The sequence below is a fragment of the Hordeum vulgare genome, chromosome 1H (assembly GCF_904849725.1).
Source record: "Hordeum vulgare subsp. vulgare chromosome 1H, MorexV3_pseudomolecules_assembly, whole genome shotgun sequence".
Taxonomy (NCBI): domain Eukaryota; kingdom Viridiplantae; phylum Streptophyta; class Magnoliopsida; order Poales; family Poaceae; genus Hordeum; species Hordeum vulgare.
The window spans coordinates 504,956,185-504,983,412 of record NC_058518.1 but is presented as its reverse complement, the minus strand read 5'-3'; the positions used below and the strand labels follow the sequence as shown (position 1 = coordinate 504,983,412).

The 27,228-nt window shown below is 45.3% G+C and overlaps 1 protein-coding gene across 1 annotated transcript; it reads right to left on the bottom strand.

Moving 5' to 3' along the window:
• Nucleotides 1-14,755: 14,755 nt before the first annotated feature.
• Nucleotides 14,756-16,006, bottom strand: LOC123420202 (transcription factor WRKY19-like). Its single transcript, XM_045107292.1, has one exon. The coding sequence runs from the start codon at nucleotides 15,828-15,830 to the stop codon at nucleotides 15,042-15,044; it is 789 nt and encodes a 262-aa protein (XP_044963227.1). The 5' UTR covers nucleotides 15,831-16,006; the 3' UTR covers nucleotides 14,756-15,041.
• Between the last annotated feature and the right edge of the window lie 11,222 nt (nucleotides 16,007-27,228).

The window sequence follows — 27,228 nt, the reverse complement described above, 5'->3', positions numbered from 1 at the left end:
TATGTTCTCATAAGCATCACTCGAATGAGTATTCATTTGTATTAAGGACTTCATGCCCATTGATGCTTATAATTTTGTTGTCTATAAATCAACACTTAGTTGAGATTACGTGATAAGGCAGTCTCAGATCTTGATCTGATTGTATGTCCTTACTGCACTTTACATCCTCCTATGATGGTAAAAGAAATACCATCTTCATTTCAGGGTAAAAATATGATGACCTTCTTGTGAAGATCATCTGGTACACCCCAATGGGTGCAATATCATTACCTTCAATTTGTGTTAGTGCTTTTAGTACTAAACAAATATGTGGTTAGAGAACCACTAGGAGTTGAAAGTAAAGTGGAAAAAGAGACAAGCTGAAATGGAGTGTATATCTCACAAAGGAATGTGTCATTTAAATAAATGATCACAATGACAACTCCCAAGTTTTTCAAAGAGGTGGTTGTACGAAATATCGTACTAATGATTACCAAACTACCATGTTTTGGGTTGAATCATGTCACCGACCCATTGGAAAAGGCAAATGAGTTAAATGGGAGAAGTTTGAAGTTCTACTTCAAATGGACAACCAGAAAATATTCTGGTGCAGTAGAAGGAGAATGCACTCCTCTACATTAATGATATGCTTGTGGAATGACATTCCCAAGATATTTTGGAGATCTTATGTAGTCTCCTAGTTATCCCAATATATCATTAGCCTATAATTGAACTATTATAGGTGGTATAATTTGCAACATCTTGTCCACGGGACATGATAGCTGTGAGGAACTGAGTGTATGAAGAATTCATACATAATATTGTTGCGTACACAATAATTTTTCCTCCTTTACCTGTCTGGTATGAGGACGATTAGAAAAATTATTGATAATTCTGTTGGCCACAACAAAGTTGCAATATTCCTAACAATCGAAAGATTTATGTGCACTACATGTGCCATAGAGGAATTAATTTTAAGGCACTCTCACCTTAAAATTTGAATGGGACACTCATTATTCTTGAACGGATTCAAGAATGATGCAAACTATTCAACCATTGGCTGGGTTATTTTGGTACTTCATTGTATTCATAGACACATCTAGAAGATGGCCTTAGGTGTGTATAATCCACACAAAACCATGTGTTTACTGAATTAAGTGCTCAAATTGACGAGTTTGGAGCATATGCATGGGATAATTCCATCGGAATGGAAATATCGTTGAATTTGATTCACGAGAAATTCATGGTCATATTCAGTACGTCGTGTACCTACCCAGAATGGTGTAGCTAGATCTCTTGTCAAAAAGAGTCAAGTTGCATGGCCATTGCTACAGAATTGTGATGATCCAACATTTTGTTGTTGGTAACATGCGGACTCACATGCCACATATTTGGTCTAAATGAGATCAAATGCATTTAATACCCTATCCCCTTACGGTCTGTACGTGGAAATCAGTGAAGTATTTCCCATCTGCGATAATTCGGTTGCACACCGATATCACCATCCCAGTGTACATTACAGCCTTCACATATATTTGGGATCTATGTGAGGAATAACTGTGGTATCATTGTTAATCCGTCAAATACCTTAACCCTAGCGAGGGAGTTATTTGCAGCTCGTACGCTGATTCCTTTTGCAATGAGGATATTTTCTGGCATTAGGGGGAGAAATGTACCGCAGAGAATGCCACGAAATGCAAAAGAAATGGCATAGACATTTTGTCCACGTACTTGAGAATCTGAACTAGAGATTCAGATTATGAGAATTTGCAACATATTGCAAATAATCTGCCATATACATTTAGTGATGGAAAAGGTGTCACTGAATTTTCGTACCAGAACGAGTGGAGGTACCTAATAACCACTCGTATCCCCACATGAGGGCAAGAGGGGGAGAATTCTGGTCACATGGGATTAAGTTCTCATATGTTTTCGCGGAAATAGAGGAAATGGTCTCCTCAATCAGTAAATGTGATTCAACCTTATGTTGAATGACACACCTGATGGACGCGCGTCATCCATAGCCCAGCACCGATGTGCACCCATTTTTATGGTGCTGGGACATCGAAACACCTTGACTCCATTGTTGTGGGAAATCATAAGGAGTTAAGAGGCATAACGAGAATTCCACAAATCATATCGACTCAAGAAAATCATATATTGAAAGTCTACAAATGTCGACATAAATTTCTTCTTGAGAATTGCAGAAATCCTTTTGGGCCCTGAACCAAAATCCATGAAAAGTGTTGTTGACACTTATATTGGTTCAAATGAAAGGAAGCAATTAAGAAGAGTAGCACTCGCTCATCAAAAGAGAGGTGTTTACCATAGTAAAACCTGCTCCTCATAAGTATCTTCCATAGTGAAGAGAAGTGATTTTTCGTTCACAAACGAAATAGATGAGGTGGTGAGAAAGCGAGGCTTGTAGCACATGGGTTTCCGCAGAGACCCGACATCAGTTATGATGTAGCATACCTTCTCGGTATGAGTGGAATTATGTTTCGATACTGAATTGACAGTACAAATCCATAGAGTTGATGTATGTAATGGCTACATACTCACATGGATCATTCAGTTTGGATATATATATTGAAGTCATGAAATGGCTTAGTATTCTGAATCCAATGATAAATCGCAACATGTGTGAAGCTTCAGAAGTCATCCTATGACTCTGAAGATGTCGGAGAGTTGTGTGGTACAACCGACTAAGTGAGTTACTCCTTGACAAGGATTACTCTAATACTGATGATTGTTGATGTGTATTCATGAAGATATCATGAATTGGATTTACATCTTATTATTGATGTGGATGATCTTATCATCAATGTCTATACAAGACATATTAAATACACACAATCATTTTGAGATGGATATTTGGGTCAAACCAAATGATGCTAAGTTTATAGCTTTAGCAAAATCCCTCAGGAATAAATGTATGACAGTCTTTATATATCTGGAAATATTGAAAACGTTCAATATGGATATATCTTATCAGAGACACATATGGCCATATTATACTTGACATGGGACACAAGTCCATGGGAGATGGTGAAGTGATAATGGACATGAGTACCATCGGAGCACTCATATATATTGCAAAGTAAGTCAGGCCTGACACTATATTTTTTGGCAATTTATTGAGAGTGCAATCCCCAATAAAAGGTATAATGGTTGGTGTAAGGAATATCCTCGGATATGTCCAAGACACAAAAGGTCTTGATTAATTCCATTGAGAAAATCAAGATGGGACCATGGTGTGATATCCTGATAGTGGCTGATAATCTGATCCCAGCAATGCCATATCAAGGACTTTGCATCAAAGATTTTGCAGCTGACGCAAGGAACATAAGATTTGGTCTAAGTACAGATGGCATGAATCCTTTTGGCGAGCAGAGCTCCAGCCATAGCACCTGGCCCGTGACTCTATGCATCTACAACCTTCCTCCTTGGTTGTGCATGAAGCGGAAGTTCATTATGATGCCAGTGCTCATCCAAGGTCCGAAGCAACCCGGCAACGACATCGATGTGTACCTAAGGCCATTAGTTGATGAACTTTTACAGCTGTGGGGCAGACCTGGTGTCCGTGTGTGGGATGAGCACAAAGAAGAGGAATTTGACCTACGAGCGTTGCTTTTCGTAACCATCAACGATTGGCCTGCTCTTAGTAACCTTTCGGGACTGTCAAATAAGGGATACAATGCATGCACGCACTGCTTACATGAGACTGAAAGTGTACATTTGCCAAATTGTAAGAAGAACGTGTACCTTGGGCATCGTCGATTTCTTCCGAAAATTCATCCAGTAAGAAAGAAAGGCAAGCATTACAACGGCAAGGCAGATCACCGGCCGAAGCCTGCGGAACGCACTGGTGCTGAGGTATTTGATATGGTCAAGGATTTGAAAGTCATCTTTGGAAAGGGTCCAGGCGGACAATCAGTTCCGAAGGGAGCTGACGGGCACGCAGCCATGTGGAAGAAGAAATCTATATTCTGGGAGCTAGAATATTGGAAAGTCCTAGAAGTCCGCTCTGCAATCGACGTGATGCACGTTACGAAGAATATTTGCGTGAACCTCCTAAGCTTCTTGGGCGTGTATGGGAAGACAAATGATACAAAGGAAGCACGGCAGGACCAGCAACGTTTGAAAGACCCTGATGACCGGCATCCGGAATGGTTTCAAGGTCGTGCCAGCTACGCTCTGACCAAAGAAGAGAAGGTCATCTTTTTTGAATGCCTGAGCAGTATGAAGGTCCCGTCTGGATTCTCGTCCAATATAAAGGGAATAATAAACATGGCGGAGAAAAAGTTCCAAAACCTGAAGTCTCACGACTGCCACGTGATTATGACGCAATTGCTTCCGATTGCTTTGAGGGGGCTCCTGCCGGAAAATGTTCGAGTAGCCATTGTGAAGCTATGTGCATTCCTCAATGCAATCTCTCAGAAGGTAATCAATCCAGAAGTTCTACCACGGTTACAGAACGATGTGATCCAATGTCTTGTCAGTTTCGAGCTGGTGTTCCCGCCATCCTTCTTCAATATTATGACGCACCTCCTGGTTCACCTAGTCGAAGAGATTTTCGTTCTCGGTCCTGTATTTCTACACAATATGTTCCCCTTCGAGAGGTTCATGGGAGTATTAAAGAAATATGTTCGTAACCGTGCTAGGCCAGAAGGAAGCATCGCCAAGGGCTATGGAAATGAGGAGGTAATTGAGTTTTGTGTTGACTTTGTTCCTGACCTTAAGCCGATTGGTCTTCCTCGATCGCGGCACGAGGGGAGACTAAGTGGAAAAGGCACGATCGGAAGGAAATCAACGATATGTATGGACGGCCATTCTCTGACTGAAGCACACCACACTGTACTGACCAATTCCATCTTGGTGGCTCCGTACTTTGAGAAACACAAGAATATTTTACGCTCGGACAACCCGGGGAAGCCTGAATCCTGGATTAGGAAGGCCCACATGGAGACTTTCGGTAGTTGGTTGAGAAAACATTTAATGAATGACAATGATGTTGTAGATCAGCTGTACATGTTGGCCAAGACACCATCTTCGACTATAACGACTTTCCAAGGGTACGAGATAAATGGGAATACATTTTACACGATCGCCCAAGATAAAAAGAGCACCAACCAAAACAGTGGTGTCCGCTTTGATGCAGCAACCGAGAATGGGCAAGAGGTCACATATTATGGTTACATAGAGGAGATATGGGAACTTGACTATGGACCCTCCTTTAAGGTCCCTTTGTTCCGGTGCAAATGGTTCAAGCTAACAGGAGGTGGAGTAAAGGTGGACCAGCAATACGGAATGACAATGGTGGATTTCAACAATCTTGGTTACCTTGACGAACCATTCGTCCTAGCGAAAGATGTCGCTCAGGTTTTCTATGTGAAGGACATGAGTAGCAAACCGAGGAAACGGAAAGATAAGAAAACGATCAGTACATCATGCGATGATCCAAAGCGCCACATTGTTCTTTCAGGGAAAAGAAACATCGTGGGAGTGGAGGACAAGACAGACATGTCAGAAGATTATAATATGTTTGCTGAAATTCCGCCCTTCAAAGTGAACACCGACCCAAGCATTAAGTTAAATGATGAGGATGCTCCATGGATACGGCACAATCGTAAGCAAGCAGGGACACAAGGGAAGAAATGATGTGTAATAATTTATTGCACCAAACTTTGTTGAATGGATCATGTGAATTATATTACCCGTGATGTGTTTGGTGTCCATTTTCGAATGATTCGAGATACCACTGATGATACATGAATTTTGGAGTGATTTAGTCATACTCCTGCCTAGGCGTATAATATGCATACTCGTAGTCTTCATAGCCGCTGTCGTCGTTGTACTGGTAGTCGTCGCCTTCTAAGTTGCCGCCGTCGTCGTCGCTGCTGTCGTCGCTGTCGTCGGGCGGCGCTCGTGGCTCGAACTGAGGGTAGCGCAGGCGGGGGATATCGCCGGCCGTGATGTAGTCCATGACGCTCTGCAGAGTCCGGCCGTACCACCATAGCCGACGGCCGGCCTCGTGGAAGTTCCCAGGAGGCAGACCGTCCTCCTCATACCTGGCGAGCGCCCTCTCACGCCGATTGATGAAGAAGGCGTCCCAAGTATGCTGGTTATCGGGATGCCAGCGGGGATTCATCCGCTGCTCCGGCGTGAGGTCGAGGTAGTAGTGGTTCGTGATGGCCGCCCGGCGCGCAGTACCCTGAGGGACGGGAGGGACCGGCACGCCGCCGGCGCTTAGGCTCCAGCCGGTGGGGACGCGGTAGCCCGGTGGACAAGGGTAGTTCGAGGCGCAAAGCTCCTCCACCTGCTGGTAGGTTAGAGTGGGTGCGGTGGAAGCCATGAGAGAGTGATGAGAGATTGTAGAGATGTGATAATGCTGGCCAAGCCGGGCTACATATATGTAGTGAGAAATGGCGGGAAAAATGGGAGCGGGAAGACAGGAGGCGGGAAGAAAGTGGCGGGAAGAAAGAGGCGGGAAGACAGGGAAGAAATGGCGGGAAGAAGAGGAATCCAGAGCTGGTCATCTAACCTTTAGTCCCGGCTGGTTGGTGCAACCGGGATTAAATGTGGTTTTGTGTCATCTAAGAAAACTGTCGGTGGGATAAGGACGTTTGAATTGAATTAGTGTTATTTTTCTGAATTTTTTGATATATTATTTGTATTTTTAACATTTTGAATTGAATTAGTTTTATTTTTCTTAATTTTTTGATATAATTTTTGTGTTTTTAACATATTGAATTGAATTAGTTTTATTTTTCTGAATTTTTTGATATATTATTTGTATTTTTAAGATATTGAAAACGAAAAGTATTTTGAAAAATACCTTTAGTCGCGGTTGGCCAGACCAACCGCGACTAAAGGTCGTTGCGCGCCGGAACGAAAAAACCCTTTAGTCGCGGTTGGTTTATCCAACCGCGACTAAAGGTTACCTTTAGTCGCGGGTCGCCTCCCCAACCGCGACTAAAGGGGGGGGGGGCGCGGGAACGCAAAAACCCGCCAAAAACCCTTTAGTCGCGGTTGGGGAGGCGACCCGCGACTAAAGGTAACCTTTAGTCGCGGGTCGCCTCCCCAACCGCGACTAAAGGGGGGGTTATAAATACAAGGCCTGCCGCCGTCTTCTCCGATTCTCGTCTTCTCCGATCCTCGCCCTCGACGCCCGCCGTCGCCCTCGCCCTCGACGCCGCCCTCGCCGCCCGCCGTCGCCCTCGCCCTCGACGCCGCCCGCCGTCGCCCGCCGTCGCCCTCGCCGCCCGCCGTCGCCCTTGCCCGCGACGCCGCCCGCCGTCGCCCGCCGTCGCCCTCGCCGCCCGCCGTCGCCCTTGCCCACGTACGCCGCCCGCCGTCGCCCGCCGTCGCCCCTCGCCCTCGCCACCGGCCGTCTCTATCCCCACACTAATCCCCACACTAACCATGAGAAAGCTTAGTTAAAAATTTCATAAGCTTAGGAAACCTCATTAGGTTCAAATAACTTTGTCAATAACTTTGTCAAATAACTTTGTAGAACTTTGTCTATAAAACTTTGTAGAACTTTGTCTATAAAAATTTGTAGAACTTTGTAGAACTTTGTAGAACTTTGTCTATAAAAATTTCATAAGCTTAGGAAACCTCATTAGGTTCAAATAACTTTGTCAATAACTTTGTCAAATAACTTTGTAGAACTTTGTCTATAAAACTTTGTAGAACTTTGTCTATAAAAATTTGTAGAACTTTGTAGAACTTTGTAGAACTTTGTAGAACTTTGTCTATAAAAATTTCATAAGCTTAGGAAACCTCATTAGGTTCAAATAACTTTGTCAATAACTTTGTAGAACACTAAAGGCCCCATTTACAATGAACATATAGTTTAGGAAACCTCATTAGGTTCAAATCCCCAAGATCTATGTTGCAAGTTAACCAACCTGTGGTTGGATGGTTAGAAAAATAGCCCTACGATCAAGGTCCTGGATCACTATGAAGATGCATATAAGGTTAGATCGGATCTTTACCAACTTCGAGATGTAGAGGAAGAAGAGTTGGTGTAGGTTGTTCTTGATGTCCCTTGAACAGTCCACAACAACCCCTCGAACAAAATATCAAAAGCACAACCTCTATAGATTGCAAGCATACAAACTTCACGATCCGGACACCCTCTCCCACCCCTTCCTCGCCCCCTCCTTTTGCCACCGCCCTTTCGCCACCGCCACCGCCACCGCACCCCTTCTTCACTTAATTAATTTGTTTTTACTACATGTTTTCAGGACTGACATAATGGCGGACGATAGAGCTGACCCGATTATGGACAACTATGATCCGCACGGTGAAGCACATATGTTCGGCATCATAAACGGCGATATTCTATATGTGCCGACCGGACAAGATCAAGAAGATGATATCTCTTCTTATCTGAACCTTGACGGTGAAGATGAAGGGCGCCGTCAGCAAGATGATGCCGAACAAACGTCGATAAACGACGATCTTCAAATGGAAGTAGCAACCACCTCCGGCGCCGAGGTATATATATACATTGAGCCTCTGGTGATACAAACTAACTTATGAAGAGTGTACTAACGCGCGCGACTCTCTTTCTTATTTTAGCCCTCGGCCGGATCGTCGAAACAATCGAGTACGTCGTCAAAGCGTGGCGCAACCAAGACGATGAAACAAGGAGAAACATGCACCATCGAGGTTGTCGACAGTGCAACCGGCAGGCCGCTGGAGCCCCGCAAGAACGCCACCAAGTTTGTCAGCCAATGCGGAGCCGTTGTTAGAGACAACGTCTCGATCACCGTCCAGGAGTGGAATGAGCCAAAGAAGGCACGAAATGCTGGTTTCACTTTTGTCGATAAGAGAACAAAAAAAGATTGCTTCAAGAAGCTTATGGAACATTTCGTTCTACCTCCGGAATACAACAAATTCGATGAGGAGGGTAACAAGATTGAGGAAAACAAGGAGAGGAGGAGGCTAGTCAAACAGTTCGCCCTTCATAAGATGGCCGACGCATTCCGGAAATTCAAGCAAAATCTAGCCCATGACTTTGTCAAGCAGAACAAGACTCCGGATTTCAAAGGACAATATGAGAAACTGAAACATGATTGGCCAGAATTTGTGAAGCAAAAGAAATCGGAGCAGTTCATTCAAATATCGAAAAGAAATAAGGAAAATGCGGCTAAGAAGGAGTACAATCATATTATGGGGCCAGGAGGGTATCGCATTTGGGTGCCTAGGTTGGAGAAGATGGAGAACGAGCTGAGGGCGCGAGGAATCCGTCCAGGTACGGAGGGATGGGACCAAAGGGCCAAAAGCTGGTGGTACGGGCATGGGGGAACGCTGAACCCGGAGACAGGGGAGTGTGTTTACCGGGGCAAATTAATTAAACCCACCCAAGCCCTTATTGACGCAATGAGGGATGCTCAAGAGGGGAAGATCAAGTTCAACAGAGAGAACGACGCGCTGACAAAAGCCCTCGGGAATCCTGAACACGGAGGACGTGTACGAGGCATGGGGAACATTCCGTGGAAAATAGGGTTCCCCCAGAACGATGACCCGTACGGTTACAGAAGCCGTAAGAGAAAGATGGATCGGGAAGCAGATGTTGTGGCGCGGTTGGCATCGGAAATGGATGTGATGAAGAAAACCGTGAGTGTACTATTAGCCGAAAGAGATGTTCGGGCGCAGCATGAAGATCATCCAGCGGATCTCGGAAGCCAGCAGCGGAGAAGCAGCGTGGCTTCCACGGAGGCCCCACCAGCTGGTGCAGATGCACCGACGATCGAAATTACTGCACCGGAGCCTCTGGTGGTCGAAATTACTGCACCGGAGCCTCCTCGCTACCCCGTGGACGATATAAAGGAGATGAAAGAATGTCATCTGTATTATCCTATCGGGAACATGTCCATGAAGGTAGCCATCGGCAGTGCTTTACCATGTTTACCTGGAGCACTCCACCACAACAACCCCATTCAAGATGGCTATGCTCGTGTCACGGTGGAGGACATAGTCCAAGGGTTTGAGGACCTGGAGATTGACATTGCTACACCTGAAGGGGAGAAAAGACTTGGAGATGTCAAGCGCCATTTCATTCTATGGCAAAAGAAGTTTATCAAGTTTCCAGGCGAGGCGCCAAGGACAACAAGTCCACCCCCCTACGGTGGTGGTGGTGGCGGTGGCGGTGGTGGTGGTGACGGTTCACCTACACCTCCGTCACGTCAGCCGACGCCCCCCAGTCCACAACGTCCGGCGGGTGATCAGACGCCGCCCCCCAGTCCTCGTCCGGCGGGTGATCAAACGCCACCCCCCAATCCACCTCCGGCAAAGAAGCAGAAGCAGTCCTGGATTATTAACCCGGACCCTTATGTACCTAAGACCACAAAGGTACCGGAGCCATCACTGAAGCCTCTCCCCACAAGGCCTTGGGAACGTAGTGCCGAGGAAACTGCCGCGAGGGCGGCTGCTGATCATGAGAAATGGAAGGCGGACTGCAAGAAGAAAAGAGAGCCCGAGCCCAAGCCAGTATTTTCTGATGAGCAAAAGAAGTGGGCTAAGTCATTTTTGAGCACACCGTCCCAAGCCGCGAAGAATCTGCCTGACGACTATGCACGTGAACTTCGTAGGCAGGCACTCATGTTGAAGGAGAAGAAAGAGCGGGCGGAGAACCAGGAGAACAAAGCCTTGGAGGAGGCCGAGAAAACGGAATTAGAAAGTAAAAAAAGCGGGAAACGAGTTGCCCAGCTCGGGGAACAAAGTAAACAATCGATTGCCCCGCTTATAGTGAAAGCCGCCGGTCCGGATGACCCCGATATCATAGCAGCTGCGGCAGCACATGGATTGACTGTAACGAGTGCCAGAGAACAAGCGGCCAACTTAGGTATTACTCTTCGTGAAATGTTAGGCCTTGATGAGGCGCCAGTGAAGGAGGTAGTAATTACATATGTGAAGAATGGGCCTCTCGTCGAGCCTGCGCAGGAAGAGGATCTACCTCCACAAATGAAAGGTCTGCTGAAATGGTACAAGGGTTACATAAAAAATAAAAACGCCAAAGATTATATTTATGCGGAAGTTAGATATGAGCATCACTTCAAACATTACTATGTACAAATTCATCTGAGTGAATTGTTCCAGCTTTTCAATCTGCGCGAGCTCGACAAATCTATCATCAGTTGCTACGTTCTGTAAGTGATTTATTTATACCCCATCTCGTTCATATTGCCTGCACTATATATATGTCGTAACTATATTGTTGTGTCCGCTATTATACATGCAGAATGAAGATTAAGGAATGCAGAGTAAGGAACATCCATGATGTTGGGTTCATTGACCCACACATCGTTAATGGATATGTGTTGGAGCATCACCCCGCCGACATGGAGGCAGACCTGTGGCAGTTTCTTACAAAGCAGGAACTCAAAAGTGATATTCTATTTCCTTACCATTTTGGGTGAGTGTTTCTGTCTTGAGCACATTCTCTTTTGTTTACTCCATGCATGATATGTGGCCGGCTAATCGATGAGTTATGCATGACGTACTGTGCATGTATCGTGTCCGCAGGTTCCACTGGATTCTGCTAGTAATTAAAGTTGACACCTCAGAATGTCTCGTCCACGACTCTCTGAATATGGATCCAAAGCTTTGGGGCGGCATGAGAAGAATGCTGCAGAAGTAATTATTTTCATTCATTTGCGCTCTATATCGATCGGCCTATTTCGTTCATTTCCTAATATCAAGTAACTAATAACTCTCTTGTTCATTTAATTTTCTTTGCCTCGTAGGGTTTGGAGACGGTTCGTAGATACAAAGGTCGGTGAATTCAAAAAAGAGCTAGAATTCAAAAGGTCAAAGGCTAAGAATGGTGGGGATATTCAGCCAGCGGGGACCAATCTATGTGGATACTATGTCTGTGAGATGATCCGGAGATACACCTCTGAGCGGGTTCCGAGTGATACCAATGCTCAGCGGAATAACCTCCGGGTGATGCTTAGTCCAGAAGCTCGCTTCCGACCACTTCAAGAGGAACTAGCTGGATGGTTCAGGAGGGAAGTCCTCCATCGTAAAGGAGAACACCATTACGAGGACGTAGAACTTCATATGCATTAAATTATGTATGGAAACTTGTTCAAAATTGTATATGATCATCCGATGATATTGAATATATATTGTATATTCCTCTTGAATTCTTTTTGGTTCTAATTTCAAATTTGTTTGAAATTGTACATTCATATGCATGTATGTAGTACCGTAGAATATGTGAAACTCCTTCAAAATTAAAATAAAGCACAAAAGAAATAAAACAATACAAATTAAACAGAAAACAGGTTTAGGGGGGGGGCTAAACCTTGTGGCCTTTAGTCGCGGTTGGCCAGAAGAACCGCGACTAAAGGTCCTCCGCCCCGACGGCCGCCTGGTGCCCACGTGGACGGGCCTTTAGTTGCGGTTCTTAAGCAACCGCGACTAAAGGGGGGGGGGCCTTTAGTCGCGCCTATTTGGTCGCGGTTGCGCAACCGCGACTAATGGCAGTTGCGAACCGCGACCAAAGGCCCTTTTTCCACCAGTGAGAGGAGGAGGATGACGACTGAAGCAGCGCACTTACCACTGCTTTTCGGTTTCTATTTTATTCCTCTATCGAACGGGAAAAATGAATCGAGACGGCTTCTTCTACTGAATCGTGCCATCCCATGATCGGAAGCGCCCGCTAGCTACTAGCTACGGCCCCGGAAGCACACAGACCGCATCCTCGGACGCTAACTGAAAAAACAACCGACGAAACTGAATCCTAACAATACCTGACCAACTATTAACAGCCTGCCAGTCCTGCCAGTCCTAATAATATAAACATCAACGTAAGTATGCATGTTCTCTTGTCTTAGTTATTAGATAGATGTGTCAGTGCTAACTACCCGGCGCGTGACGGACGACGTGGCTGGCCGCGAGTAACCAACCAGCGCCGTCGTTCTCTACTGACAGGTCCCATGGGATGTAGGGTGGCAGTACATGGCGTGAAGTTGAGTGTGATCTTCCCGGAATATTCACCGCGGATGTACGCGGCGGTGTCAGTACCTGATGGCTTGCCGTTGCCGGGAGCGGGAGGAAGATGCCCGGAAAGTGGCGCGCGGTTGGCCGGAGACTTCGTCGGAGCTCGGTCAATTTAATTTGCACGCCACAACTGAGCTGCGGCGTGTAACTTTAAGGCTAGCAGCCAGGCAATTGGGCCAGGGTAAACGACCGACGTGAAGCGTCCAGGCCGAAGCCTATGCGGGTACGTACGTACGTACGTACGTACAACACGAGCCAACCAACCAACCATGATCCATCCATGCATGTACGGGTGATACAGCGGCAGGGCTACAAAACTGGTACCGTACGAACGAACCGGCGTGCCCACACGACACGACCAGTGCACCGTCCCTGGACAGCAAGCGACGCAACTAGACCGACAAGTGTACTGCGTATCTTGTCCGTGGATCCTCGCAGCCGGCAGGGTTTGAAGTTTCCTTGCCTTTTACTTCCTCCGGTCCTTTTTACACCGTCTATTAAATTTGTATCGACTCAAATTTATATTAAAAAAAATCAACATCCATAATACCAAATGTATATAATATGGAACTATATTCCACAATGAATCTAACAATATTGAGTTATCATTGTGGATATTTATATTTTTATAAATTTGGCCAAAGTAGTAATACTTGAACTTCGAATAAAACTTATATACGAACTAAAAAGGATTGAAGGGAGCACATCCACAGAGATCGTGTTGCCATCAAGAGCTAGCAGCGGTTAAAAATTTCAACGGGAATTCAATAAAATTTCCAAATTTTTGCATATTTCAATAGGGTCTGAAATACTTTTAACCCTGAAATTTCAAGGTAGAATCAAATTAATTTTAAATTATGTTAGTGAAGTGAAATTTGAAATTTCAAAATCTAAAATAATTATGGAAATATCCAAAATTTATGAAATTTCGCATATTTCAATGAGGTCTGAAATTATGTTATTTTGAAAACCTCAGATGTTAATGAAGGATTTTGAAAAGAAAGGTTTCTATTAGGTGTTGTACCCGACAGTAACACAGTACTCATAAATTTGCTCTAATAAGAGCATCTACATACGGACTTAGGAAATATGATCCCCAAAACGTCTGCAGGCACGTCTGATCCATGATTCCCTAAATATGGCAGCTAAGCACTTTGTAATATGACAACTAGGTACATGTAAATTTGACATCTAATTTTGAAAATATGCAACTAAGTACCTATAATCTAACAATTAAGATGTTTAAATTTGGCAACTAAGTAGTTTGTAATTTTAGCAATTAGCACTTTAAACTTGACTACTTCTAATGAAGTAACTAAGGATTTTAAACTTGACAACGAAGAACATCTTACCAGTTTAAGGTCAAGGAGAAAAGTCAGTGATATTTGGCAGTTGGATGCAACGTCCGCAGATGGATTCGACGGCCCTGTTCTTTTGCACTGCAGCATAGGGACACTAGCTTAATCTAGGTCCCGTGATTTTTTTGAAACACCTCTGTGTCGGTAGTCTGCAACTACGCATAGTTTTTTTCCCCCTCTGTGAGCTTGCAGCGAGACACGCTATGCAAGTGATTAGTAGCCGTCACACGTCAAGACGGGTATGTAGCGCGTCTACGTAGTCAAGTCATTCGTTCTAACTCTCTACATCAGAAAATTTTGGTGCGGAAATAGAAGCAAGATCAAGCAACTACGGTTCGCCGATGCAAGAATCAAATGCTCCCTCCGTTCCTTACTAGACGTTTTTGCAAGGTATGTTATGAAGGGAGAGAGTAGTTTCATATTTGCTCTACGTTTCGGCTCCGGAAGAATCATATTATAAGGCTCTAGATGTTGATGGTTCAGTTGTTTTCTCTCACCATGGGCAACCGAGCTAACATCCTACACGACTCCTTCAATAACCTGGTCGGAACCAGTTGGAGTAACACTAACTACTTCTCCTTCGATGCCGATCCCCTGCTCCAGAGATTCAACAGCAGCACGTCTGCCCAGGCCGGCGATCACACGAGTCTGAATCTAAATACAGTACGATACTGGCCGCGGCGCCTACAGGTTCTGAACCTCGGGTTGGAACACCTCGGACAGATTCAACAACAGCTCGTCGAACTGAGGGTCGTACTCGTACGCCATGTCAGCGTAGCCGTGGCTGCCGGCAAGCTGGCACCAGGGGTTCCCCGGCGTGTAGCAGCCCGCCGGCGACGAGGGGAAGGAAGGCGGCGTCAGGGACTCTACCGGCCACTGGATCCCTTCCGGCGAGCTGCTCTGCTGCTGCTGCTGCTCCAGGCCGAAGGCGGCAGGAGGCTGGTGCTCCAGGCTGGCCAGGACCGCGGCGGCCTGGGCGCAGGTGTGCGCGCCGAGGTACAGGACGTCGAAGAGCAGCGGGTCGGCGTGGGCGCGCTGTACCTGCTTGGTGGCCCGGCAGCCCTGCGTGTGCCGGTGCGTGCACCGGAAGTATGCCCTGGGGTACGTGGCCCCCAGGATGTCCTTCTGGCCGTACTTGCGCCAGCTGAGCCCGTCGTTGAGCGGCCCCACGTCCGTCACCGACGCTACCCGCACCTGCGTCCGCACCTTGTCCGCCGCCGACTTCCTGCCGCCCCTGACCTGCCCGGTCACGCTCGACCTGCCGGTGGCATTGCCCTCGCCCTCGCCCTCGCCGCCGGGCGGGCTGCGCCCGGCGAGGCGGATGGCCCTGTCCACGGACTCGGCCAGCGCCGCGCAGAGCTGCCTGGCGTCGCCCGGCGCGCCCTGGTCGCCGTCGACGCGCGCCTCCAGCTCCCTCGCCATGGCAAGCAGCCGGTCCAGCTCCGCCGCCAGCGTCGCCGCCGTGTCCTCCATGCCTGCCCCCCCGGTTCAGCTCAGCACCTAGTTAGTTAGCTTGCCGATCAGTGGCGTCTTGTGATGAACTGAGGATGAACTTGGTGTGGTGGCGGCAGGGGAGGAGTAGGATTTATAGTGCCGGACCGGGTAAGCGCCAAGCACAGTTCATGACCGTGAACCCGTCCGCAAGTTTGACCGATGACCGAAGAAAAGTTTCAAGAATACATACGTATAATTGAGACCTATTTAGAACCGCTTAGATTATATAATCCAATTATAAACGGAAATTGCTTTTGGTGGCCGAGCTCCATGAAGGCCTTTAAATTTAAAATTCAAATTTCACGAAAATTCATATTTTTACATTTCAAAAAATTATGAAAAAAAATACAGTGATAAGTGAAGGCGTAATACACATGTGTGTAAATTTTCAGAAAAAAATACATTGAAATGAGGGCTATGCAAAAACGACAAATCTGAGGCTTTTTTTACACATGACACTATTCATCATTTCACGTCATGAATTTGTTTTTTTTTGTGCAGATCGTATTTTAAGGTATTTCATCCTAAATTTTTGCACACATACGCATAACATCCTTCTTTACTTCCATGTTTTTTTCAGATTTTTTGAAACCAAAAAGTTTGAATTTTGAATTATTCAAAAATTTCGGCCTTCATGGAGGCCGAACACCAAACGTCCGCACTCAATTATAAATTATTTTATCTTTAAACAAGACGACATATTATTAAAAACTCATAATCTATTTTACGACAGCTAAAATCAGATTATGGATTGCTAATGACCCATTATCCTTGTAAAGTTGGAGTTAATTACATTTCTTCCACTGTCATCCTCATCTTTTTTTTAAAAAGGGGGCAAACAAGTCATTATGCAATGTAAAATATGAATTACAGTTTATATAATCTGACGTCCAAACATGTTTCATCTAGATTATTTTTATAAACCAGATTATATAATCAATCTTCATAATTTGTTTGTGGTTTTGTGAGTAGATCTGCCCAGATCTTGCAAGTGCGTGTACGTGATCCGTACGGCTTGGCCGACACTAAATACTCGTGCAAGCTGCTCTGTCTCCGACAACTTAATCATTCGTCATCGGTCTTAATGAACGGAGCTAACGAACTCGCTCCTGATTGGCCCAGTGACGTGGCTGCTCTCAGTGACCAGCCAGCCGCGTCACTTCTCGGCGGTCACGCTGAGATGGTTTTTTCGGTCGCTTCGTTTGTGTTAGAGTTTAATTAATTATGTAATTAATTAAGTTAATCTCTACTTGTAACCGCACGCACGATGCGGGAACCACACGCACGATGCGGGAACCGACATATGCTGGAATCGCCTTTCCCTGTCATATAAAGTTCATCATCAAGAATAAAGTGGATAGTTGTTTTCCATTACATCTCTCTCTTTTCAATTACAACACGTTATCAGCACTGCTTCTTCCACATCGCCTTCGACGAGAAGAGATAGACAGGAAGAAGAAAAGCTTTCTACGGTGACAATCCGATGGAAGAGGAATTATGCCTTGTGGACAGTGCTACCACAAACTCCATCCTGAGGGAGTTGAAATATTTTCAGACTCTGAAAAAGATGAATGGAGATATTTTGACAATCGCTGGACGCGATACGGTAATTGCTGGCACTGGACGTGCCATATTTACCCTCCCAGGTGGTACACAGGTGACAATTGAGGATGCCTTGCTGTATCCCGATTCATCCCGTACCCTCATCAGTTTTCGAGATATCCGTAAAAATGGTTTTCACATTGAAACTCATCAGGACAACAAAGAAGAGTTTCTATTCTTCACAAAAGATTACGGATATGGCAAGCAAGTACTTGAAAGAATTCCTTCACTATCGTCCGGACTGTACTATACGTACATCAAGCCCATAGAACATGTTGCTTACAAGGTAATTTTTCAGAATGTTAATGCATTCCAAACTTGGCATGATCGCCTTGGTCACCCCCAGTGTTGGGATGGTGAGGAAAATTACTAGCAATTCCATTGGTCATAATTTGCTTGAGTCAAAGTTTCCTCAGTCATCAGACTTTGTGTGCACATCCTGCGCCACAGGGAAACTAATTTTGAGGCCATCACACCTTAAAATACAAGGTGAACCGCTTCAGTTCCTTGAACGCATTCAAGGTGACATTTGTGGTCCTATCCAACCATTATCTGGACCATTTCGGTATTTCATGGTTCTGATTGACGCATCTACACGATGGTCACACGTGTGCCTTCTATCCACACGAAACCATGCATTTGCCAAGATAATGCGGGAAGTAATTAAGTTACAGGCCCATTATCCAGAAAATCGGATTAAATCAATTCGCATGGACAATGCTGCAGAATTCTCCTCACGTACTTTCAATGACTATTGCATGGCCTTGGGGATAGAAGTTCAGCACTCTGTCCCATACGTCCATACTCAAAATGGTTTGGCTGAATCTCTAATTAAAAGGATCAAACTCATTGCAAGACCTTTGTTAATGAATTGCAGCTTGCCAACTTCGTGTTGGGGTCATGCAATTTTACACGCTGCTGACTTAATCCAATTGCGACCTACTGCATATCACAGTACTTCCCCTCTGCAATTGGTACGTGGAAATCCTCCCAGCATTTCCCATTTGCGTAAGTTCAGATGTGCTACGTACGTCCCAATCTCACCACCACAGCGGACATCCATGGGCCCACACAGGAAACTTGGGATCTATGTGGGGTACAAATCACCGTCGATTATTAAGTACCTAGAACCTCTTACTGGGGATCTATTTACAGCCCATCACGCTGATTGCATTTTTGACGAGCAACATTTTCCGGTATTAGGGGGAGATTTCAAGTACCAGAAAGAATGCCCGGAAATTGATTGGAATGCCATTGCCATTTCAACCTCTGATCCACGTACTCAAGAGACCGAACTACAAGTTCGGAAAATTATTAATTTGCAACATCTTGCAAATAATCTGCCAGATTCATTTACTGATCTAAAAGGTGTTACAAAATCCTTGATTCCAGCCAGGAATGCGCCCGAAAGAGTGGAGGTACCAACTAAAACCACTCAACTCCCTGTTCCTAAAAAGAGGGGGAGTAGTACGGCCGCTGACCCGGAACCTGCTTCTCGCAAGCAGCAAAGGAGAGAGAGGAGAAAATCCTCAAAATCAGTAAATGCAAGTCAACTCAACGTTGATGAACACCTTATGGGTAGTTTTCATCCGGTAGAAGGCCAACCTTCACAACCCAGCTCCAATGTGCACAAAATAGCTGGAACATCGAAACACCTAGACTCAATCATATTGGGAAATAACGAAGAGTCTCTAGGGGTGCAAGAAATTTCCATCAACTATGTTGATTCTGGAGAATCATTTGACCGCAAGTCTACGACTGTCGACATATATTTTGCTGAAAATATTGCAGATATCCTTATCACTGATCATGATCCAAAGTCTATCGTCGAGTGCCAAAGGCGCTCCGACTGGCCTAAATGGAAGGATGCAATCCAAGCAGCAATTGCCTCGCTTAACAAAAGGAAGGTATTCACTGAAGCAATACCTACACCTCCCAATGTTTTCCCTGTGGGATTCAAATGGGTTTTCCTCCGGAAACGGAATGAGAACAATGAGGTGGTGAGATATAAAGCAAGGCTCGTAGCACAAGGTTTTACGCAGAAACCCGGCATTGATTTCAATGAGACATACTCTCCAGTAATGAGTGGAACAACTTTCCGATATCTTATATCAATGGCAGTACAAAATCGTCTATCCATGCAGTTGATGGACGTCGTGACCGCATATCTTTACGGGTCACTAGATTCGAACATATATATGAAGGTTCCTGACGGTATCTCTGTCCCGAGTAACAATGCAAAACGCAACATATATTGTGTAAAGCTGAATAAGTCATTGTATGGCTTAAAACAGTCGGGGCGGATGTGGTACAACCTGTTGGAATTATGCCCTAGAGGCAATAATAAATGTATAGTTATTATTATAATTCCTGTATCAAGATAATAGTTTATTATCCATGCTATAATTGTATTGAATGAAGACTCATTTACATGTGTGGATACATAGACAAAACACCGTCCCTAGCATGCCTCTAGTTGGCTAGCCAGTTGATCAATGATAGTCAGTGTCTTCTGATTATGAACAAGGTGTTGTTCCTTGATAACTGGATCACGTCATTGGGAGAATCACGTGATGGACTAGACCCAAACTAATAGACGTAGCATGTTGATCGTGTCATTTTGTTGCTACTGTTTTCTGCGTGTCAAGTATTTATTCCTATGACCATGAGATCATATAACTTACTGACACCGGAGGAATGCTTTGTGTGTATCAAACGTCGCAACGTAACTGGGTGACTATAAAGATGCTCTACAGGTATCACCGAAGGTGTTAGTTGAGTTAGTATGGATCAAGACTGGAATTTGTCACTCCGTGTGACGGAGAGGTATCTCAGGGCCCACTCGGTAATGCAACATCACACACAAGCCTTGCAAGCAATGTAACTTAGTGTAAGTTGCGGGATCTTGTATTATGGAACGAGTAAAGAGACTTGCCGGTAAACGAGATTGAAATAGGTATGCGGATACTGACGATCGAATCTCGGGCAAGTAACATACCGAAGGACAAAGGGAATGACATACGGGATTATACGAATCCTTGGCACTGAGGTTCAAACGATAAGATCTTCGTAGAATATGTAGGATCCAATATGGGCATCCAGGTCCTGCTATTGGATATTGACCGAGGAGTCTCTCGGGTCATGTCTACATAGTTCTCGAACCCGCAGGGTCTGCACACTTAAGGTTCGACGTTGTTTTATGCGTATTTGAGTTATATGGTTGGTTACCGAATGTTGTTCGGAGTCCCGGATGAGATCACGGACGTCACGAGGGTTTCCGGAATGGTCCGGAAACGAAGATTGATATATAGGATGACCTCATTTGATTACCGGAAGGTTTTCGGAGTTACCGGGAATGTACCGGGAATGACGAATGGGTTCCGGGAGTTCACCAGGGGGGGGGGGCAACCCACCCCGGGGAAGCCCATAGGCATTGGGGGAGCCATACCAGCCTTTAGTGGGCTGGTGGGACAGCCCACAAGTGCCCAATGCGCCAAGAGAAGAAAAATCAAGAGGAAAGAAAAAAAAAAGGAAGGAGGTCGGAAGGAAGGGGGACTCCTCCCACCAAACCAAGTCCAACTCGGTTTGGGGGGGAGTCCTCCCCCCTTTGGCTCGGCCGACTCCTTGGGGGTCCTTGGACCCCAAGGCAAGGCCCCCCCTCCCTCCTCCTATATATATGGAGCAATTAGGGCTGATTTGAGACGACTTTCTCACGGCTGCCCGACCACATACCTCCACGGTTTTTCCTCTAGATCGCGTTTCTGCGGAGCTCGGGCGGAGCCCTGCTGAGACAAGGTCATCACCAACCTCCGGAGCACCGTCACGTTGCCGGAGAACTCTTCTACCTCTCCGTCTCTCTTGCTGGATCAAGAAGGCCGAGATCATCGTCGAGCTGTACGTGTGCTGAACGCGGAGGTGCCGTCCGTTCGGTACTAGATCGTGGGACTGATCGCGGGATTGTTCGCGGGGCGGATCGAGGGACGTGAGGACGTTCCACTACATCAACCGCGTTCTCTAACGCTTCTGCTGTATGGTCTACAAGGGTACGTAGATCACTCATCTCCTCTCGTAGATGGACATCACCATGATAGGTCTTCGTGCGCGTAGGAAATTTTTTGTTTCCCATGCGACGTTCCCCAACAGTGGCATCATGAGCTAGGTTCATGCGTAGATGTCTTCTCGAGTAGAACACAAAAGGTTTTGTGGGCGGTGATGTGCGCTTTGCTGCCCTCCTTAGTCTTTTCTTGATTCCGCGGTATTGTTGGATTGAAGCGGCTTGGACCGACATTACTCGTACGCTTACGAGAGACTGGTTTCATCGTTACGAGTAACCCCCTTTGCTCAAAGATGACTGGCAAGTGACGGTTTCTCCAACTTTAGTTGAATCGGATTTGACCAAGGAGGTCCTTGGATGAGGTTAAATAGCAACTCATATATCTCCGTTGTGGTGTTTGCGTAAGTAAGATGCGATCCTACTAGATACCCTTGGTCACCACGTAAAACATGCAACAACAAAATTAGAGGACGTCTAACTTGTTTTTGCAGGGTATGATTGTGATGTGATATGGCCAACGATGTGATGTGATATATTGGATGTATGAGATGATCATGTTGTAATAGAAATATCGACTTGCACGTCGATGGTACGGCAACCGGCAGGAGCCATAGGGTTGTCTTTATACTAACTTTTGTGCTTGCAGATGCGTTTACTATTTTGCTAGGATGTAGCTTTAGTAGTAATAGCATAAGTAGCACGACAACCCCGATGGCAACACGTTGATGGATGATCAAGGTGTGGCGCCGGTGACAAGAATATCGTGTCGGTGCTTTGGTGATGGAGATCAAGAAGCACGTGATGATGGCCATATCATGTCACTTATGAATTGCATGTGATGTTAATCCTTTTATGCACCTTATTTTGCTTAGAACGACGGTAGCATTATGAGGTGATCTCTCACTAAAATTTCAAGACGAAATTGTGTTCTCCCCGACTGTGCACCGTTGCTACAGTTCGTCGTTTCGAGACACCACGTGATGATCGGGTGTGATAGACTCAACGTTCACATACAACGGGTGCAAAACAGTTGCACACGCGGAACACTCGGGTTAAGCTTGACGAGCCTAGCATGTACAAACATGGCCTCGGAACACATGAGACCGAAAGGTCGATCATGAATCATATAGTTGATATGATTAGCATAGGGATGCTTACCACTGAAACTATACTCAATTCACGTGATGATCGGACTTGGGATAGTGTAAGTGGATCATGAACCACTCAAATGACTGGAGAGATGTACTTTTTGAGTGGGAGTTTAGCATATAATTTGATTAAGTTGAACTCTAATTATCTTCAACATAGTCTAAGTCCACTTTGAATATATTTGTGTTGTAGAACATGGCTCACGCGACAGTCATCCTGAATTTTAATATGTTCCTAGAGAAAGCTAAGTTGAAAGATGATGGAAGCAACTTTGTAGACTGGGCTCGTAACCTTAAGCTAATCTTACAAGCTGGGAAGAAGGATTATGTCCTTAATGCTGCGCTAGGAGATGAACCACCCACTACGGCTGATCACGATGTTAAGAACGCTTGGTTAGCACGTAAGGAGGACTACTCAATAGTTCAATGTGCAGTCTTGTATGGCTTAGAACCGGGACTTCAACGTCGCTTTGAGCGTCATGGAGCATTTGAGATGTTCCAGGAGTTGGAGTTTATCTTTCAGAAGAACGCCCGGATCGAGAGGTATGAGACCTCCGATAAATTCTATGCTTGCAAGATGGAGGAAAACTCGTCTGTCAGTGAACATGTGCTCAAAATGTCTGGGTACTCAAACCGTCTAGCTGAGCTGGGGATTGAACTCCCGCAAGAAGCTATCACTGACAGAATCCTTCAATCACTGCCGCCAAGCTATAAAGGCTTTGTGTTGAACTACAACATGCAAGGGATGAACAAGTCTCCCGGCGAGTTGTTTGCGATGCTGAAAGTCGCAGAGTCTGAACTCCGTAAAGAGCATCAAGTGTTGATGGTGAGCAAGACCACTAGTTTCAAGAGAAACGGCAAAGGCAAGAAGGGCAATTCGAAGAAGAGCGGCAAGCCTGTTGCCAATCCGCCGAAGAAACCCAAGGCTGGACCTAAGCCTGAAACAGAGTGCTTCTATTGCAAGGGTATGGGTCACTCGAAGCGCAATTGCCCCAAGTATCTGGCAGATAAGAAGGCGGGCAAAGAAAAATCAGGTATATTTGATATACATGTTATTGATGTGTACTTAACCGGCTCTCGTAGTAGTGCCTGGGTATTCGATACCGGTTCTGTTGCTCACATTTGCAACTCGAAGCAGGAACTGCGGAATAGACGAAGGCTGGCGAAAGACGAAGTGACGATGCGCGTAGGAAATGGTTCCAAGGTTGATGCAATCGCCGTCGGCACAGTGTCACTTCAGCTACCATCGGGATTAGTGATGAACTTAAATCATTGAGGATTGTTCATATTGAATCTTGATAGCGATACATAACATTGAGACCAAAAGAGTTAGAGTAAACAATGATAGCGCCATATTTTTGTGGCACTGCCGCTTGGGTCATATTGGTGTAAAGCGCATGAAGAAACTCCATGCTGATGGACTTTTGGAGTCACTTGAATTTGATTCACTTGACACGTGCGAACCATGCCTCATGGGCAAGATGACTAAGACTCCGTTCTCAGGAACAATGGAGCGTGCAAGTGACTTGTTGAAAATCATACATACCGATGTGTGTGGTCCAATGAGCGTAGAGGCACGCGGCGGATATCGTTATTTTCTCACCTTCACTGACGATTTAAGTACATATGGTTATGTCTACTTGATGAAGCACAAGTCTGAAACATTTGAAAAGTTCAAGCAATTTCAGAGTGAAGTGGAAAATCATCGTAACAAGAAGATCCAGTTCCTACGGTCTGATCGTGGGGGTGAATATCTGAGTTTCGAGTTTGGTGCTCACTTAAGACAATGTGGAATTGTTTCGCGGATAACACCGCCTGGAACACCACAGCGTAATGGTGTGTCCGAACGTCGTAATCGTACTTTGTTAGAGATGGTGTGATCTATGATGTCTCTTACTGATTTGTCGTTATCATTTTGGGGTTATGCATTAGAAACAGCTGCATTCACTTTAAATAGGGCACCATCAAAATCCGTTGAGACGACACCATACGAACTGTGGTATGGCAAAAGGCCAAAGTTGTCGTTTCTTAAAGTTTGGGGATGTGATGCTTATGTCAAAAAGCTTCAGCCTGAAAAGCTGGAACCCAAAGCGGAAAAATGCGTCTTCATAGATTACCCAAAAGAGACAGTTGGGTACACCTTCTATCTCAAATCCGAGGGCAAAGTGTTTGTTGCTAAGAACGGAACTTTTCTCGAGAAGGAGTTTCTCTCGAGAGAATTGAGTGGGAGGAAGATAGAACTTGACGAGGTTGTCGAACCTCTCATCCCTCTGGATGGTGGCGCAGGGCAAGGGGAAACCTCTGTCATTGCGACGCCGGTTGAGGAGGAAGTTAATGATGATGATCATGAAACTCCAGTTCAAGTTTCTGTTGAACCACGTAGGTCGACGAGTTCACGCGCTGCTCCAGAGTGGTACGGTAATCCCGTCTTATCAATCATGTTGTTAGACAACAATGAACCTGCAAATTATGAAGAAGCAATGGTTGGCCCAGATTCCAACAAATGGCTAGAAGCCATGAAATCCGAGATAGGATCCATGTATGAGAACAAAGTGTGGACTTTGGAGATACTACCTGAGGGCCGCAAGGCTATTCAGAACAAATGGATCTTTAAGAAGAAGACGGACGCTGACGGTAATGTGACCGTTTATAAAGCTCGACTTGTGGCAAAGGGTTTTTCACAAGTTCCAGGAATTGACTACGATGAGACTTTCTCTCCCGTGGCAATGCTTAAGTCCGTCAGAATCATGTTAGCAATAGCTGCATTTTTCGATTATGAAATCTGGCAGATGGATGTCAAAACGGCGTTCCTTAACGGTTTCCTTAAGGAAGAGTTGTATATGATGCAACCCGAAGGTTTTGTTGATCCTAAAAGTGCTAACAAGGTGTGCAAGCTCCAGCGATCCATTTATGGACTGGTGCAAGCATCTCGGAGTTGGAACAAACGCTTTGATGAGGTGATCAAAGCATTTGGGTTTATACTAGTGGTTGGAGAATCTTGTATTTACAAGAAAGTGAGTGGGAGCTATGTGGCGTTTCTAATATTATATGTGGATGACATATTACTGATTGGAAACAACGTAGAGCTTTTGGAGAGCATAAAAGGTTACTTGAATAAAAGTTTCTCTATGAAGGACCTAGGAGAAGCTGCTTACATTCTAGGCATTAAGATCTATAGGGATAGATCAAAACGCCTGATAGGACTTTCACAAAGCACATACCTTGATAAAGTTTTGAAGAGGTTCAAAATGGAACAGTCCAAGAAAGGGTTCTTGCCAGTGTTACAAGGTACGAGATTGAGTAAGACTCAGTGCCCAGCAACTGATGAAGATAGAGAGCATATGCGCTCCGTCCCCTATGCTTCAGCCATAGGTTCTATCATGTATGCGATGCTGTGCACTAGACCGGATGTTAGCCTGGCCATAAGTATGGCAGGTAGGTTCCAGAGTAATCCAGGAGTGGATCACTGGACAGCGGTCAAGAATATCCTGAAGTACCTGAAAAGGACTAAGGAGATGTTTCTCGTGTATGGAGGTGACGAAGAGCTCGCCGTAAAAGGTTACGTCGATGCAAGCTTTGACACAGATCCGGACGACTCTAAGTCGCAAACCGGATACGTATTTATTCTTAATGGGGGTGCAGTAAGCTGGTGCAGTTCCAAGCAAAGCGTCGTAGCAGATTCTACATGTGAAGCGGAGTACATGGCTGCCTCGGAGGCGGCTAAGGAGGGTGTCTGGATGAAGCAGTTCATGACGGATCTTGGAGTGGTGCCAAGTGCACTGGATCCAATAACCTTGTTCTGTGACAACACTGGTGCCATTGCCTTAGCAAAGGAACCAAGGTTTCACAAGAAGACCAGACACATCAAACGACGCTTCAACCTCATCCGCGACTACGTCGAGGAGGAGGACGTAAATATATGCAAAGTGCACACGGATCTGAATGTAGCAGACCCGCTAACTAAGCCTCTTCCACGGCCAAAACATGATCGACACCAGAACTGTATGGGTGTTAGATTTATTACAATGTAATTCACATGGTGATGTGAGGGCTAGATTATTGACTCTAGTGCAAGTGGGATACTGTTGGAATTATGCCCTAGAGGCAATAATAAATGTATAGTTATTATTATAATTCTTGTATCAAGATAATAGTTTATTATTCATGCTATAATTGTATTGAATGAAGACTCATTTACATGTGTGGATACATAGACAAAACACCGTCCCTAGCATGCCTCTAGTTGGCTAGCCAGTTGATCAATGATAGTCAGTGTCTTCTGATTATGAACAAGGTGTTGTTCCTTGATAACTGGATCACGTCATTGGGAGAATCACGTGATGGACTAGACCCAAACTAATAGACGTAGCATGTTGATCGTGTCATTTTATTGCTACTGTTTTCTGCGTGTCAAGTATTTATTCCTATGACCATGAGATCATATAACTTACTGACACCGGAGGAATGCTTTGTGTGTATCAAACGTCGCAACGTAACTGGGTGACTACAAAGATGCTCTACAGGTATCACCGAAGGTGTTAGTTGAGTTAGTATGGATCAAGACTGGGATTTG

Coding starts and splice junctions, on each gene's coding strand:
- LOC123420202 (XM_045107292.1), bottom strand. CDS start 15,830: ATGGAGGACACGGCGGCGACGCTGGCGGCGGAGCTGGACCGGCTGCTT.